The following is an 18,081-nucleotide window of genomic DNA, read 5'->3' on the forward strand; positions in this document are numbered from 1 at the left end:
TATATATATATATATATATATATATATAAACTTATGGTGAGCTAGCTTGCCCAATCACATGGGGGCCCACTTTGTTAGGATGATCCAAACCATTCATTTGAAAGTCCCTTACATAGATGGGGGGTGTACCAAAAATCAGCTCCATAGGATCATCCTAACCCCTCCATTTGTGTCTGTCCATTTTTGTCCTCCACAAATGGAGGGGTTAGGATGATCCTATGGAGCTGATTTTTGGTACACCCCGTATCTATGATAAGGCCTTGCAAATGAATGGTTTGGATCACTCCCCAAAATGTGGGATCAAACCATTATGGTGAGCTAGCTTAAGCTCACCAACAGTTTCCTCATATATATATATATATGAGGTAATGACATCGCATACCATTACGAGGTTGACAGCCAAACATTACTCACTACTATTTTATGAGGTAAGTTCCAGGTAAGTCCAATACTTATCTCCTCCCATTGACTACTCACATCACTAATCTATGAGGCAAACGCTTGAAACCAAACAGAAAGGGGACCCATCAAAATTAAGGTTTGATAGTGCAAAAAACGCCAGGATTACTTGTGTTTTGCTTGGCATTTGGGTGTCATCAGCAAAATCCCTTGTTTTGTTGCCAATATAGATTGGCATCTCAAGAGACCGCGAACAATGTCTCCTAGCTAATAATTGCATGTCCACTTATGGGTCACCCGTGTCATCTTACTACATTGGTAATGACACCCGCTCACCTCTCTCTACATTGGTAATGATACCCGTACATCTACTCTACGAGGTTGACAACCAAACACTACTAACCACTATTGTCCGAGGTAAGTTCCAGGCAAATGCTCATCTCGTCCAATGCACGTCTCCTCCATGTTGACTATTTATTCCGCTATCCGAATCTATGACATGCAACCAATTAGACTAATTGGGTTGAGATTTAGTCTCATTCCAATGGAGAATTTCATAATGATCTAAAGATGACCATTGGAAGTGGAATAAATCTAATTGCAAAGTGTAGATCCAAAAAACAAGACGAGAGGTGCAGTTGGGGCTTTAATAATTAGTACTCTTGGGTGGCCCCACTTTCTATAAGGTACTTGAGAGTATTAATTACCAGATAGGTGTTATCCATTATTTATTAGATAGGTGTTGTCCATTATTTATTTGAACCAAATGCCAGAATCAGAATAGGATGCCGATTCTGATACCCAATTTACAATATCCTAACAAACTTAAGCTAATGTTAAGGCAAGAAAAGTAGCAAATTTCAGACACTATTCCCGTTATCACATCACTCAAAATTCGTTACATTTTTAATCAGCACAATCAAAAGCAGTAAATAGACTTAAACCTTCATTTCAAGCTCTCCGACTTCCCTATATGATGGGAAACTAAAATTCAAGTTGCATATGAAGCTCATAGAACATAAGTACTATGAAGCCACATACATGTGGCAACAAACATGTAAAGGATATAGCAAGGAAAAACCTGTAGAAATGATCATGGACACCTCCAATTCTCTCCAGCATAAACTGCTTGATCACCTAGCTCTTCTTCGATTCGAAGCAACTGAAAAAATAAATTCAAGCTATTAGTTTTATATTTTCTTCTCGGAGTTCTTATGTTTCGAAACAATAGGTTGGTGTAGTACAAGTCTAACACACTGGCTTAGAATATTAGTCAAATAAAAGCATTACTAATAACCTGTCGATGCGCTAAATTAAAATTTATTAATGCATAGTCGATTTCATTATATATTAACTATTATTATCTAATCCGAAAAGGATTGAGAAACAACTGCTTGAAACATGTGAAGGCACTCTTTGAAAATTTAAAAAGGATCTTTAGATGAATAACAAAGTTGAAATGATGGTTAAAACCTCCCAAAAAAAGACTTAGGAGAACTGAAAAACAAATGGACATAAGTGCAATTGTTTTCATTTAGATATAAAAAAAGCAAAGTTGGAAGGGCATTGCAGATAGGTTTTGTTGAAAAGAAGAGAGGAAGCTGAGAAGGTAAAGACAGACCCCTCCCCTCCATGGGTTTCAAAAAACCAATTGCTGGTGAGTTTTTCCCTAACGTCGGGATGACAGACCCTTGCCCCAATGGCCCAATGTCATCACCCCAAACATCACATTGAGAAACTAAGAGAGAACGATGGAAGGGGGTTTGGGATATCAAAGAGGCAAGAGGGTACAGTTTGAGGACAGAAAGTAGTTTTGTTGGGGAGCAAAGAAGACCAGAAGACTAGTGATGACAAAAAGTATATTAAAATATATTATGTTACAGAGTATGCACAATATTACTTCATTTAGTTATCATAATGTGAGTCTAAGGGTGTCAATTTTGGCTCGGGCTCGGAAGCTCGCTCGAGCTCAGCTCGAATCCTCAACGAGCCGAGCCGAGCCGGCTCTCCAGGCTCGTTAAGCTTAACGAGCCGAGCCCGATTTAGGCCAGGCTCGGCTCGGCTCGTTAAGAATTTAATATATTTAAATATATATATTATATATTAATATATACACTAAAAGGGTTGTCCATGGAGTGAAAGGGGAGGCAAAATATGTCACTTCATTTTTGGAACCCCATTTGTTACTTGGACCACCCCCCATAGTGTAAAAAAAGTAGTCAAATTACACTAGATAGGGCTGTCCAGGGAAGATGAGGGGTGTGAACTGAATATAACCCGAGCTCGGTAAGGCTCGCGAGCCTGACCAAGCCGAGCCGAGCCCGAGCTCGAGCTTTTGAGCTTAACGAGCCGAGCCGAGCCTGGCCAAGCTCGGCTCGGCTCGTTTACACCCCTATGTGAGCCCCCAAAACAGGTTTTATCACCCAGTATATTAAACTAATGAGACGACACAACCAAAAGAAGGGAAAAATGTGAACCTGGTTATACTTAGCGAGCCGCTCTCCACGGCAAGGTGCTCCTGATTTGATCTGACCAGTAGCTAGGCCGACTGCTAAATCGGCAATGAAAGAATCTTCTGTCTCACCACTTCTATGTGAAACCACCACTCCCCACTGGGCATCCTTTGCCAACTTCACAGCTTCAATGGCTTCTGTGACGGTGCCAACATGATTCACCTGGATAAACCCCACCACATTTATGAGACCTTGAATGGAAGACTCTACTATCATGTTGAAGCAGCTCTCCAGAATTTAGGTACCAGAGGCCACAAATTTAAAAAAAATAGCTATTTTATGCTCGAATTGCCTAGGAACAGAATTCCAAAGCATGAAAAATCCTAAATAGAAGTTTAATACAACTAAATTGTTTCCATTCTAGTGGTTTCTCCAACATATTTCAGCTTACAACTCAGTTTAACATTTATTTTTCACGGCTTGGGCCTATAGCTTAATGGTTGGGGTGTTGTATCTCAACCTAGAGGTCGTGAGTTCAATCCCAGCTTACCTATCAAAAAATATATATATATATATATATACTATTTTTCTTCTCTAACTTATCAGTGTTCAAGCTCTGAGGCTCCTCTGAGAGTATGGAATGCAATTAGAAAAATCATCCCAAGTTGTGTTCACAATGAAACATCCAAATGAAAAGCAGCAAGGCATCACTGGAAAAGCAAAACAAATAAACAGCTTAAGAAAGTACGATGCACCATGTATCATTGCTAGATTATCTGAATACCTTGAGAAGAAGGGCATTGCAGGTGGACTCAAGTATTGCCTTCTTGATACGTTTCGGATTTGACATCAATAACTCATCCCCTACAACCTGCAAAACTAATTCCATCTTTAGACCAGTCGTTTACACCTGGCAATATTAATAAGACATGACAGACCTGACAAAGACCATGGCCAGAGAATAACTTGGTATGTTCCCAATCATCCTTATCAAATGGATCCTCAATAGAGGCAATTGGATAGTCTGGTAGATAAAAGTAACAGATTAGGGCTGTATTATCCCATGTTACTTACCAAAAGAAAAAAATGGACAATAAAGAAAAGAAAACAGAACAGCAATCAGAATACCAGAAAAGAGTTTCAGGCAGTACCTGCACAGAGTTGGGTGTACATCTCAATCATATCTTCTACTGTCTTGAAATTCAGCCCTAATTTATTTGGTGCTTTGAAGTCCAAATCATATTTCTTTCCTAAACAAATAAGACAAATCTCATTAAATCCATTAATAGCTGGTGTCCTTTAATAACACAAACCAAATTCACATGGGTAACCCAGGTTTTCATTAAGGTTAGAAGTCGATTAGTACACCGTGATATAAATAAGCCAGGATTTCATTGAGGACGGTTAAAAAGTCACGTGGCACAACATAGTTTTACAAATGATAATGTAATGTTTTTGAAAGAGGAATGCATGGAATGTTGAAAACCCCTAACATATTGGAGATGGTAACTCCATAGTAACCCAAGGCTACTTGGTAGATGAAACAGCTCAAGTAAGACAACATAAGTACAAGCAGTTATCAACCATCCACTGCCACTAAAGAATTTATCATTACCTATGCAAAAGTCAGTGGCAGCAACATCCATTGCCAACTTAACTCTATCTTTATATCCTGCTCTGTCAATTGCCTCCATAACGAGATCTAGGCCTTCTGTGAAACTGCAAATTGAAATAACGCTAAATTATAGTATGTACAAAAAATTAGTGCAACATTTCAAAGGTAAATAGTTTTCAGCTGAAAAAGTTGTCAACTTCATGATTTTGTCATCAAGATACAACTCATCCAGAGATCAACTATATCAACCAAATATTAATTGATGCCATTTGCATGAGTGTGGATAGAAGAGTGCTCCCACTTGGGAAAAACATGAAATATTTGCTAGTAATTTAGACGGAATGTTCAATATAGGTCCTGAAATCTATAAAACAACATCAGAAGTTTCAGAGTTCAGACAATGGCATGAAAAGGAGTAAAGCCATGCCTGGAGATATTTGGAGCAAATCCACCATCCTCACCGACGTTGCATCCAGTTGAGCCATACTTCTCCAGAATAACAGCCTGCCCATTTTGTGAACATAAAAGAATGACAATTAAAGAATGGACATGAAGGATACGCTGGAGTAATGAAGACATCTTACTGAAAAAACTAACGATGTTAACATTCTTCAAACACTTTTACATTTTAGATAGTATACGAGCACTTGTTTGTCATGGGAATATATGCACTATTTTCCCATTCCTTAGATATCTAAAAGTTGGACAAAGCAATTAAATGTTTCATACTTCTGGCCCCCATTCAGGTCAAGGTTTAAGTACATATTTCGGTCATGATGGAAATGGAAACATGTTGGTTCGGATGGAAATTTCAGTGGAAATCCTGTAATGCAAATGATGGGCATTTAAGAAGGAACTTTATGAAGTGCTAGAAGCACAAATACACACTCAAAAATCATCATATAAGTAACAGGCCACCCATAATGGTTTAACATCGAAAACCTAGTGGCATGAGCAGCCATGCATGTCTAGAAAATCAGTACATACCACATTTCACATGCAATTCATATAAATATTTATAAATAACACATACATCACATTTAACATGCAATTCAGATAAATATAATTATCTAGAAATATGGGTATAGTATACCAGTATTCTGGTTGGGATGAAAATGAAAATATTTCAGTTATTTTGTGTCGTGGAAATTTAAAACCATGGTTCAAGTTTATTGGACAGTATCCGGTTTCATGGTGGATGTTAATGTGTTTGGTTCAGCAATCAAACTCAAGATTACCATCTTCATGCTGTAATAACAAGATGAGACTCAAGATAAGCACTTTCTTGCACGACCATCTATCTATGAGTTATGAATGCATCGATCAAAAGACAATTGCACCCTGTCAAAGAGATTTGGTTTGACACAATGCCTATAATTTGATGTTTTATTCCTAACCTTGTTATGCTTCCACTCATGCACGTGACATCTTGTCAAAAGTCAAAACAAGTAAAATTATCTCAAAAGAGAAGTTTTTGGGGCTTATACGCTCTATATGACACCTGAAGACCACTTTCTAGTTCCAGTTATTCAGATAAAAGACTTCCATAAATGAGATCAAAATATGATTTATGCCCTGTGCAATCCCAAAGATAAGCATTTTTTACCAAAAATTTCTAGAAATGGCCAGGATCACACATAGGGCGTATAAGCCCAAAAAACCAGTTGAGGTCTTTGCGGAACATAGTAGCTTCTACAAACTAAATTTAAAAGCCTACTCTTGCTGTCTAACTTCAAACCAGACCATATGTAGGAGTTTACCTTAGTTTTCGGTAAACCATTTTTCCTAGAACAAACATAAAACTATAAGAAATGCAGTGACCTCATCATACAGCCTTCTTGTGGAACATTGTCAACATTTATTTTTGCAAAAATAAAATTGAAGAAAAAAGTCAATAAATTAATACAGGAAATGCACTCCAATCACTCATGTGGGCTTGCAAGGAAAGCCTGCAAGTCTTCAGCTGGCTCAACAAATCAGCCGAAGCTAAAGTTTAACCAGGCAAATGAAAAAAATGCCTCATCCCCAGAAAATCAACATCTTAAAAGTGCAAAACTGTTTACTAACTCTAGCAATTAATAACAATGAACCATTAAAAAAAAAAAGGCAACTAATAACAAGGAAATGGAAAAGGGAAGATAAAGAGTTAATTAATTTTGCTTGAGATTACCTTCAGGTGATGATAGGTCTCGGACCCCATTTGCATTGCCTCCTCAAATGTGTTTGCACCAACAGGGAGAATCATAATTTCCTGGTGATAATGCAGTAGTCAATTTCATTCAAATTGCAATTTCATCCATAAAAATCTAGTTAAGCCGTGTAACTTTGGGAAAATCAATAATAAAAATCTAGTTAAGAGATGCAACTTCGGAGAAATATTTTCTTTTGATTTTCTACTGCAAAGTTACTGTTGAAATTATTTACATAGGGCTCACCATATGCATTTAAAGTCATTAGACTGAAGTTAGTCTTGAAGTTTGTTTGATAGGGCCCATCGTGTTGACCTAAATGATTTTCAATATTCATAAGGTATCTTCTAAATTTGATGAAATTAGTGGGGCGGGAACAATAAACCTCATGAATTCACCTTTCTCCCATTTCTCTTCATTTCTATTACTTTTCCACTTTCATTGTTGGATATGGGTGAAGATGCTCAAAGTTTTTTTTTTTTTTAAAAGGTAAAACAGAAAAAAATAGAAGATGCTCAAAGTTGACATGGTTTTGGAGTAAGATTTCAAGAAGAAGCCTAAGATCTTTTGGTTTCTTCTTTAACCTCCACCTTATTGGGGATCACATCCAACAAGAAAACTAACATATGTTTTTATTGTCTTCCACCTTGATTACGGATCACATTGTTTCTAATGCTTCTTCTTTGGCCTCCTTAATGGGGATTACACCCAAGAAGTAGCCATAAGTACTAAATTTGCTTAAACCTCCTTATTGGGGATCACCAGAATGGGGGATCAAATTGATTCCATAAAAACTTTTATTGCCTTCCACCTTCTTTGGGGATCACATTTTTTCTAATGCTTCTTCTTTGGCCTCCACCTTCTTCTTTTGCCTTCCACCTTCTTTGGGGATCACATTTTTTTCTTAATGCTTCCACCACAATTGGGGATCACACTCATTCCATACCACCCTAAATCAGGATCAAACCCTCTATCCACTTGCCCTCTTCACCCTTCAAAATCCATCAAAACCCTAGATCTAGAACTACTCTAGATCTATACTATAAACCACTAGAAATCCTAGATCTAGCCTCCCAAGCCTTTGTGACCCTAGTTCTAACTCTACACCTCTTCATAACCATCTAGATCTCTCCAAGACAATTTGAAACCTAGATTTTCTCCCACCCCTCTTCACATCCCTAGATCTAATCCTTCTTCAACAAGTCAACAACAAGGATCCCTAGGCCCACATTACCAATCCCTAGATATCCCTCCCCTCCAACTTCCCTTTCATTAACTTCAAAAGCCTACACCACAGACTTCTAGCACCCCCTACTTCTCATTTCTAAATCTCAAATTTTTAATCTCTTATGGGTCTCTTTGTAATCGTAGCGGATTAGTGTGGCCCAGCCCTTTTCCTCCTTTGTATTAAATAAAAGAGCATGATCAAGATAAACTAACTTTAATAATCTCACTAAGATAGATGGTGTTGTGTAACAGAAATACACTAATTCGTGGACTGCTATGATTTCTTATCATGGGCAGATGTGAACATAAATAGACTTGCACATAAGTGGAATATAGAACCGTATTATGATTTGCCCCTGTATATGCGGACCATTATGCCTTACGCAGCTCACTGAGTAAACTGAAAGAGGCCCCCGCGTTGTGTCTTGTGCAAACTGTTGGTTTGTTAAGTACGTGGTACTGAAAAGGGTGGTGTCAGATGTTGAGGGAGACATACTCAATGCTATTAGGTGGGTGAAAATGAGGTTTGCTATCCTTGGAGGCTTGCAAACACCATTGAGAAAATTCTTGCGAAGTTTGAAGGAAATAACATCGAGATTTGAGATGTCTGGCAGTCTGCAAATAGTGATGCTAATATTCTCACATGGTCTGGGGTTGACAGGGATTACTTTTGACTTTTGAACATTGGTACCCTTGGGGAGCTTTGTTTTGTTTTGGTGGTTTTCTAGTTCTTTTTGGTTTCTTCTTGTTTGTGGTCTCGCTTGTTTTTTTTTATTTGACTGTAGATCGGCTAGGTCTTGGCACTTTTATTATTTCCGTCATCATTCAAAAAAAAAGAGTGGTATGGGATGTACTTTCTTTGATTCCCAACTGTGAGCAGATCTGTTGATGATTGTTAGGTGACATGTGGACTGTTGCCTATTGTGTTCTGCCACCCACTAGTCTTCTTGTTTACGACTTATTGCTTGTGTTTCCTTTCGCACAATATGAACCATTGTTCTGCTTTCATTGCAAATATTATTTACAGGTGTGGTGTGCTATACATGTTGCTTCCTGCATTCCGTATAATGGTCCTTGTTGCCCATATTGAACCACTATTGTGGCTGAAATTAAGTAAGCAGAAATAGAGATGCCAACCATCCAACAAACCTCTATAAAAATTAATGAGCCTAATTAAATATTAGGCTAAATCGGTCAAAGTTGCCTTGATGCACGCACAAATTGAAGTTTTTAACAGACAAAGTCACCCAAAATGGAAACTAAAAGTGACAATTGCCATTGTGAAAACTATTAAATCATGACATGGCTGGAATTCAATGGAACCGCAAGTTAGTGCCAACATAATGTTCCTTGAAATGACAAAGGAAATTTGGGACTGTAAAAAACATATATTTTTTTTAAAGATGACTGTAAAAGGCATTTCGTGGATGATCTGTTGCATGTGAGTCACAGGTCACTTTTCAGCAGATTTTGTCTTCATTCACGAGGCTGGTCTCTCATGCAATCCGCGAAATGCCTTTTGCGATGGACGCTAGTAAATCCCTATTTTGATATTCTATGAGTTGTTTGAGAACATCTTGCTTCAATGAGGAAACAAGACTCCAAGTGAATAACTACATTAGTTTGTGTGGAATTTGGGGTGGTGGCGCAGTGGTGGTTGTATACCAAGCCCTAAAATTTGTCAAGTTGCTTGGGTTTATCAGGTGTCATATTTGGTTGATGGAGACAATACTTCACATCATGGATCCATCAAGACCCAACTGTCGACATCCTTTGCTAGTGATACTGTTGCGCTTGCTCGGGATGATTATGAAAAGCTATTAAAGATCTCTTAGTCATCTGTTATGTGCACATTCTCTTCCCTGGCTACACTGGCTCATCTGGGTAATGTTTTCTTTCTTGCTTCCCATCGAGCTTCTCCTTGGATAATTGAATTGGGCGTCCCAGACCAGTTGTGAGTCGTCTGCCCTCACTTCCATTGATACGTCACGATGTCATTTCTACAACCCTTGTTAAAGGATCCCACACCCTACTGGCCAAGGGACCCTGTGCCCCACAGTATCTCTATCCTCGAAATATGTTTTACATGTGTCTTTCCTTATAATTCATTGTCTTCTTTGTCATGAGATCTTTAAAAAAAAAAAGAGTAATTCATTGTCTTCTTTGTCATGAGATCTTTAGTTGTTCCAAGTCTTGAGTTTGTCTTTAGTTTTGATTGTGGTGCATGTCAGTTAAGAAAATATCATTGTAATTTGTTTCCTATAAGACAAGGTAACAGGAAATTAGTTATTAGTTACTTTTTCTCTTTACATTCTGATGTTTGTTGACTATCATGCATTCTAGGTTTATCCGGCCATAATAGCGTAGCTCACAAAGAGACAAAGCATAAGAAAACATAGGATCACTAGCCATGAGGAGAAAAAAGGTTAGGAGATGAGGGCGGAGGCACAATAGCTCACTCAGACATTTTAGGGTTAGATCTAGATACTTCAATTTCACCACAACTATGGCATCATCGTCTTCTTAATCCACCTGTGCAGTTTACAGTTAGTTGTTCCAAGTCTTTGAGTTTGTCTCTAGTTTTGATTGTGATGCATGTTAGTTAAGAAAACATCATTGTAATTTGTTTCCTTTAAGACAAAATAACAGGAAATTAGTTACTTTTTTCTCTTTTCATTCAGATATTTGTTGACTATCATGCATTCCAGCTTTATCTGGCCATTAATTTTTGTAGATAAATACTCATGAATGACATGGTTATAGTTGATGAAAGAATAACCTGAAGTGTTGTCCATATTTCAAATCTTTCACATGAAAATTAAAAATCAATTTGGTAAGAAAAAAGGTACCTTATGCTCCGATTTTTTTTTCATGGTACTATAATCTTTATTAATGAAAAAAGGGGGACAAAACCCAAACAACGAGATGGCCAGAGTACAAAGAAATGAATACAACATCAAAAGCAAAATACAAAACATGATACAAAGCAGGACAAAACTCTTAAGGTGGAAGGAAATCAAACAGCTGCAGCTGAGCTCTGTCAACTCCAGAATGAGCTAACCCTTAAGGTACCTTGCATTCTGATAAAACCAAAGAATATATTAAAAAAAGGGCAGCCCAGTGCACGAGGCTCCCACCATTGCAGGGTCTGGGGAGAGCTAGATGTACGCAGCCTTACCCCTGCTTTGCAGAGAGGCTGTTTCAGTGACTCGAACCCGTGACCAGAGCAACCTTACCGTTGCGCCAAGGCTCACCCTCTGCAAAGAATATGTGTCAATTAAATTTCAAAAGTACCTCAAACAATCTGGCACCTACATAACGCATCTTGTTCTGATACTCCACACCAAATGGAGTTGTCGAACATAAACATTGCCATCTACTTGATGTTTGCTCTAACACTTTTAATTAATGTGAATGTTCCAAAGGAATATCGGGGAGATATATGCTTATTGCTTGATATTTAATAAACGAGATGCCTTCCTCTATCCTAAGTGAGAAGTCTCCACATTCCCTCCTATTTATTGATATATCATTATTCTCAAAAAAGAGAACAACAACATCATTTTTTTTTTTGAATGAGAGAAAAACAACATTGACGGTTATCTTATGTGCTACAAGATTTAGTAGAAAAGTTCCAGAAAATCAACTTGCTCAACATTTAGTTTTACGTTCTTCGCAGAAGATTGAAGGCATTAAAGTAAGATTTTCACAGTGAAAGAACAATTGTGGCCATCACCAAATACAATTGAGTTTACATGAAGTTGAAATGATAATGTCAATGTGCTCACCAACATGCAAAAATTGTACAATCATGAGAGTTTTGGATTCAAATGCACTGCAGTAAGTCTGACGTTGAAGAAACTCAGAAAGTACTCAAAATCATTCTAGACGGAGTGGTGCACAGCTTGACATCTGTGTCCAATGCTGTCAAATTTTATATTGCTAATACATAATTCAATAAGGTTAGTTTCACCAGATTGTTTTTAACTGCACACATCGGAGCTTGATTTAAACTAAACATGAAATATAATACTTTTTAATTTGCTTTGCTCCACTGATTATTGGCCTAACCAAGTTTATGTTATCTGCTTTATGGTGAATACAAATCAGGTGTGCTTGTCCAACAGGGAATTATTTCTGTGATAACTATGGGAAGTGGATAATGACCAAAGATTTTTCATTAGGGCTGAATTGCTTATAGAACCTGTGCTTTAATTGTTAAAAGGAGAGCAGGTTGCTCAGGCATCATTAACTGACAGGAACAGATAATTCTAAACAAAATATTGATCAATCATTTAGAATTGTAACCTGAATCTATATAGGGCATACTTGGACGGCCAGATTATTGCCAGCATGTTTCCCACCACTGATAACGGTGATGGCTGGGACAGGAAGAACTGGACTTCTTTTACCAGAAAGATCAGCAATGTGCTTATAAAGTGGGACCTGAAAACACAAGAAATAAGAGTACAGATCATACTCTTGAAAACAGATCCTATTTGAACAACCCAGAAGGAAATTTTGGGGAAAAATCCGAATCACAAATGAACAAATCATGCCTCTTTTTCAGCAGCACCAGCTTTGCAAGCAGCAATTGACACAGCTAATATGGCATTTGCTCCAAGTTCACCCTGTAGCAAAAAATGTTACAAACTGAATAGTAAGCCACATGATGTGGACAAGTGAAAATTAGCAAAGCAGCAATTGACACAGCTAATATGGCATTTGCTCCAAGTTCACCCTGTTGCATAAAATGTTACAAACTGAATATTATGCCACATGATGCGAACAAGTGAAAATTTTAACATTTACTAAACAGAGAGAGATTCGCTGCAGTAAAATGATTCATATTAGCTATTACAGCATTGATCAGGTTGTATGGGGCATTTTGAAAGGAGAAAATGCAAAAGAAAAGGGCAGCCCAGTGCACGAGGCTCCCGCCATTGCGGGATCAGGGGAGTGCTAGATGTACACATCCTTACCCCTGCTTTGCAGATAGTAGTTTTCACAGAATAAATGAATGAATGAATGAATCCTCAGAAGCAAACCTTGACTAGTGTACACTGTACAATCCAGGAAGCTCATTTCCCCTCACAATACCTCATTTTTCCCACGCCCATTTTCCGCCAACTACTGTAACAAATGCTGTAATACGAGGCATTTCCTGCATCCATTCATTGTTTTCCCACTTTTGTTTCTCAATCTAGCAGCTATTATTGATGCCATAGTTACCAGGAAACCCCTTCCCCAGCCAATACCTTAAGCTTGTCACTTTATGTTTCCTTGTGTATTTCATCCTTTTATAACAACAGTAAAAGATGCTGTAAAATGAGATGAATTTATCCAGCCAAAAAAGGAAATAGTAATTAGGTGAATTTGAGCCTTTATCTTGGTGATGGTGCATGCAAGCCTGTAGCATTGAGGTCAGAGGATCAAACTTCATTATTACCTATCGAAAAGTAAAGTTGTAAAAACGACCTGCTCCCGATACCTGTTTCTTGCATCTTTTCATGCTTTTATTTCCCGATCAATCAAATATGGTGCACACTGCCCCAACTTATTCTTTCATGTCGAGGGAAAAAAAACCAAGGAATTTTAAATTAAGGAAGCGCGCCAAAATGCCGCCAAAGCAAATCCGAGTCGACTCAGTGTAGCACAATCGCTTTTTTTTTTTTTTTTGTCACGTGCCTGAAAAGTGTTTGCATACTGTCGGAGGCATGCACGTTAAGTAAAAGGCGTACACCTTTTACATAGCTATATTTACAAATACATAAATTGGTATATCCGACATTCGTACAAGTTTTAAAAAGTCAGACATGATTTATGTTCTTCGAATGAGTGTCATTAAGCTTTCGAAAGTCAATATTCAATTTTGCGTAAAAACATTGGTAGATGCATGCAGTGTGTCCAAAAAACTGCTCTACTTAAATTGGGAACAGAAGCCTTGCCTTGTTTTCAGTTTTGTCCAAATCTGTCATGGCTTGATCAATCTGAGGCTGGAGTGTTGGATCCATACCAACTAAGGCTTCAGAAATCTTCTCATTGATATGCGTAACAGCTTTAGAAACCCCCTTTCCAAGATACTTTCCCTTGTCCCCATCACGTAACTCAACAACTTCATATCTAGGATTAATAACGGAAACATAAAGATTAGTTTTTTTTTTTACAGCAATTGGGATTTAAAATTAGTAAATTAAATTAGAAACATCAAGGATAGAAAAGCCTGAGAAAAACCTACAAAATGTAGAGGGCCTAAAAGCGAAAGATGTCAATTTTCTCTTAATAACACTGATCATTCCTAATTAGAAGTGACCATGCATACACAAAAGAAACAGGGGGGGGGGGGGGGGGGGGGGGGGGGGGGCACACTCAATGATGGAAATTAGAAAACTATGCAGAGTAACAACTTGAAAATGGGTAATTGATGAGATTTAAAAGTGATTGTATATAAGAAAATTAGTTTCACCAAAACTCAGTTTTCAAGGAGTCACTTAAGAATAGTTTGTCTGACACCAGTAGATATGAAGTGAGCTTGACTTTTCATCCTCTTAGAAACAAAGAAGAATACATTACAGCTCAAAGTATTGCACAGAAATAGAATATCCCATTCTCCTTAAAGATGAAATGGGTCAAAAGTTATAATAACCATATGGAAAGCGTGCATGCTTGTGTCTATAAGAAAAATGATAGAGTAAAATAAAAAGCATTCCTGTATTGCAGGGATAAATTTTCAAAAAAATACCACCGACTCCATAGCTATCTTAGGAGACCAGGTGTCATTAACGCCGGCCAGGCTCCCGCTGCCTCTAGCCAATACAGCTTTAGAGGAGAGTCCAGCCAGCAACAAGCGGTCTGTTGGCCACTAGAAAATTGATATTCCAGCCATGGTTTTAAATTTCGTCCGAAATTTAGGGTTTCGGTCAACCCCAAAACCGAAATCGGGGATACCCGAAACATTACATTAGTTCGACCAAAATTGTGAAATTTCGACTTTTCTGAAATTCTGTCCGAAATTTAAGGAAATTAATCAAAAATCTCGATTTTTCTAATTATTTAATATTTACCCGAAATTACCGAAATTTCGGTGAGGACCAAAACACATTCCGAAACGAAATTTGAAACCATGATTCCAGCAGCCAGCATACCAACTTTGGCTGTCCGGAATCTCCCTCAGCATTGGCAAGACACTAGCAGGCGCAAGCGTCACCCGAGCACCGTAGATCATTATAAATATAACGAAATACATTTGAAAATTAACCCCTGAAATAGGGCTATTTTAGACATTTATAGAAGAATAGGAGGTATTAAAGTTTACTTTCTTCCCCTGTACACGTAGTTATTGATCATACAGGTCAGTTTTTGTAAGGAAAACAAATTAGCATTTTCCCAGCAGAACTCTAATTGTATGTATCCTGATTCCTGGTAAGTAAATTACTTTTTTTCTTCAATAAGCAAATTAATAGCATGACATATCAATATGGTTCAAAATATGGAGTTTCAGGAGTCCAATAAAATTTAGATACAATTTATAGGCAGCTGTGAGAAACTGAAAGTGTACCTTACTATAATATCAGTTGATGTGTCATGTGTATTTGGTTTGGTTGGAATACTCCACATCATAGTCCTAAATTTCAGCCGAAATATTTTGGTTTCGGTTTGGACCGAAGCCAAAAGTACATTGAATTGTTTTTTCAGGATTTCGGATAAATTTTGCCGATATTTGCAAGATTTCCACCGAAATTTCAGCCGAAACCAACATTTAAAACCTTGCTCCACATATGGGTGTGGAGTAATATCTAAGTTAGTAACTTGAGGTGGACTTTAGGTAAGTCATTATAAAGGGTTGGCTATTTTTATGGCTCCTCGAACAAAACTAGGTTTGTCATTGAGTTTCAGCAAGTAGAGATACAACAGGAATAAGAAGATATCTTTACATCTTTTCACATTTTCTACTAGTCTTACCAATGTTATTTACATGTGTTGTGTAAGTGTGTTTTAAATCTTTCACAATACTGGAATATGAAACATTCTAAATTGTATGTCACTGATGCATTAAGATCTTTCAATAGTTGGCAATAGAGCCAGGGAATTCAACGAACAATTGAAAAATAGTATCAGAGCTAGGTGTGGAGTCCAACCTTCTTTTAAGTGGAGGTGTAATCCTGAAGGATGAAGTGTAATATTTTTTAAATTATATTAGAAAATAAAGAAATATAACAACAAAATAATACAAATGCTAGAAAAAATGCGCTTCATTTCCAAGCATAAATCATCATGCAACTAAGAAAAGAGAGTATAAACCTCAAACATACAAACATCTAAAAGGAACTTCCATCTGAACCGGAGCAAGGACATCAAAGGCACTACATAATCTAATATTATAGTCAGCGTGCTTTGCAAAAAAGAGAACAACAATCCACTCCGAATGCTTTATGTGTTTAATTCAAACTCAGATATTGAAATAGATCAATTTCCATCACATCAAAATAAATATTACAAAAAATAATAATAATAAGAAAAGGGGAGTGATAAATCGACTCCCCATGTGTCTCTCTCTCTCCTCTTGGTTAGAGAGAGAAAGAGGAGAGAGATAGACACATGGGGAGTCGATTTATCACTGCCCTAATAAAATCAGTCCACACAAGTCACGTATCAATTTGACAGAACGCAAAAGAACGAACCCTACATCAATTACAAACAATATACAAAATTTCCACGTATTTTCTGAACTAAAACAGAAACATAATTGACATCTTATATTTTGAAACGAGTAAAAGAAAATGTTTGAGCAAAAATCCACATACATTCCACTAGAAGTGCCGCTCGGAGCTGCAGCTCGAAACGTTCCTTTATTCGTGAACAGATCAACCTCAACAGTAGGAATGCCTCTACTGTCAAAGATCTGCCTCGCTTTAATCTTTGTGATCGTAGAGGGAACGGATTTCTTCATATGATTTGACTAAATTTTTCAATAAAATGCATATTTAGATGATGAAAACACAGAAAACAAGAGCAAGAGAGAGAGAGAGATCTTACTATAAAGAGCACGGGATCAGAAGCCTTAGCCCTAACGGCTGCATTAACAGCGTCTTCAATCTTTCGAGAGAGCATGTGCTTATCTAGGTATTCTTGAACAGACATTTCTCTTCAAGAACTCTTCCTAATCAGAAACCTGAAATAAGTAATCTGATAAGATTTTGCCCTAGCGTCTTCTCAAAGCAGATATCTATCAAAGAATCTCAGAAGAAAACTGAGTAGATCCTCTTTATGACGATAAACATGAAAAAAAAAATCTTATTAATGCTTAGGTTACCTGGAATTCGAAGAGATTTTTGCCCTAAGTTGAAACTGAAGAGATCTTTGTCCTGGATCTTACTCCTTGAAATAAATATGAGAAGCTTCAGGACTTTAGATCTCTCTCTAAGCAGAGATCTACAGGAAACTTGCCCTAATTTTTTTGGGTAGGCCTGGATGGAGTCGAAGATCTCTTTTGCCCTAGATTTCTCTCGTTACGAAAGGGCGATGATTTTTTCACTCCCCCAGCAGTAGGCATGCGCCCCCCTTGTAACGGGTTTTTGACGTCAAAAAGCGTTAAAGACTTAAAGTTGCCCGCTGTTCACGTCAAATCACGTTATAGGGGGCGCATACGTACTGCAGGGGGGTGAAAATATCATCTCCCGTTACGAAAACTAGATTTAAAATGCGGAAAGATTTACAAAATGCCCACGGACCTCTTCGGGAAAAAGATGTGACTAATAGAATGTGTGCATACAAGAAAATAGCACGCGCTGGTCCATTTTTTTGGATCGCAAGAGAAGCATTTTTGGGGACATCAAAGCCAATGAAAAGGGATGAGTTGAAGCGTAGGAATGAGTTGATTAAACAAACAATACAGCATAATTAGTTTTCTTTCTATGAATATTATCTTGCAAGAGCTCCATACAAAAACAATTACTTTACTCCTCGTGCGTTCATTAGTCAGGTCATCATCTCAGAGGAACATTATCTTAACTTGCTACGGATGAATGTTGATTACTTCCGCCGTTTTGTTAAAATATTCTGACGGAGCGGAAGCCTTGAAGACACTATACATAGTAACGTCGAGGAACACGTTTCCATTTTCTTACACATAATAGCACATAATAAAAGAGTTTGTAGTATTAGAACTTACATTAGGCGTTTAGGAGCAACCGTTTCA

At 37.6% G+C, this 18,081-nt stretch overlaps 1 protein-coding gene across 1 annotated transcript; it reads right to left on the minus strand.

The window, feature by feature from the left end:
- Window positions 1–1,235: 1,235 nt before the first annotated feature.
- On the minus strand, window positions 1,236–17,436 carry ENOC (cytosolic enolase). The gene is made up of 14 exons (XM_077382710.1): window positions 17,197–17,436; window positions 16,920–17,055; window positions 16,688–16,842; window positions 13,832–14,006; window positions 12,443–12,514; window positions 12,213–12,329; window positions 6,638–6,718; window positions 4,895–4,971; window positions 4,468–4,571; window positions 4,004–4,102; window positions 3,791–3,876; window positions 3,637–3,723; window positions 2,877–3,074; window positions 1,236–1,561 (listed from the first exon to the last, which is right to left on the minus strand). The coding sequence occupies exons 2-14, from the start codon at window positions 17,022–17,024 to the stop codon at window positions 1,493–1,495; spliced, it is 1,425 nt and encodes a 474-aa protein (XP_077238825.1). The 5' UTR covers window positions 17,025–17,055; window positions 17,197–17,436; the 3' UTR covers window positions 1,236–1,492.
- Window positions 17,437–18,081: the final 645 nt, after the last annotated feature.

Source organism: Tasmannia lanceolata, unplaced genomic scaffold, assembly GCF_043159265.1.
Source record: "Tasmannia lanceolata isolate RefF3 unplaced genomic scaffold, GAP_Taslan_0.1 ptg000006l, whole genome shotgun sequence".
NCBI lineage: Eukaryota > Viridiplantae > Streptophyta > Magnoliopsida > Canellales > Winteraceae > Tasmannia > Tasmannia lanceolata.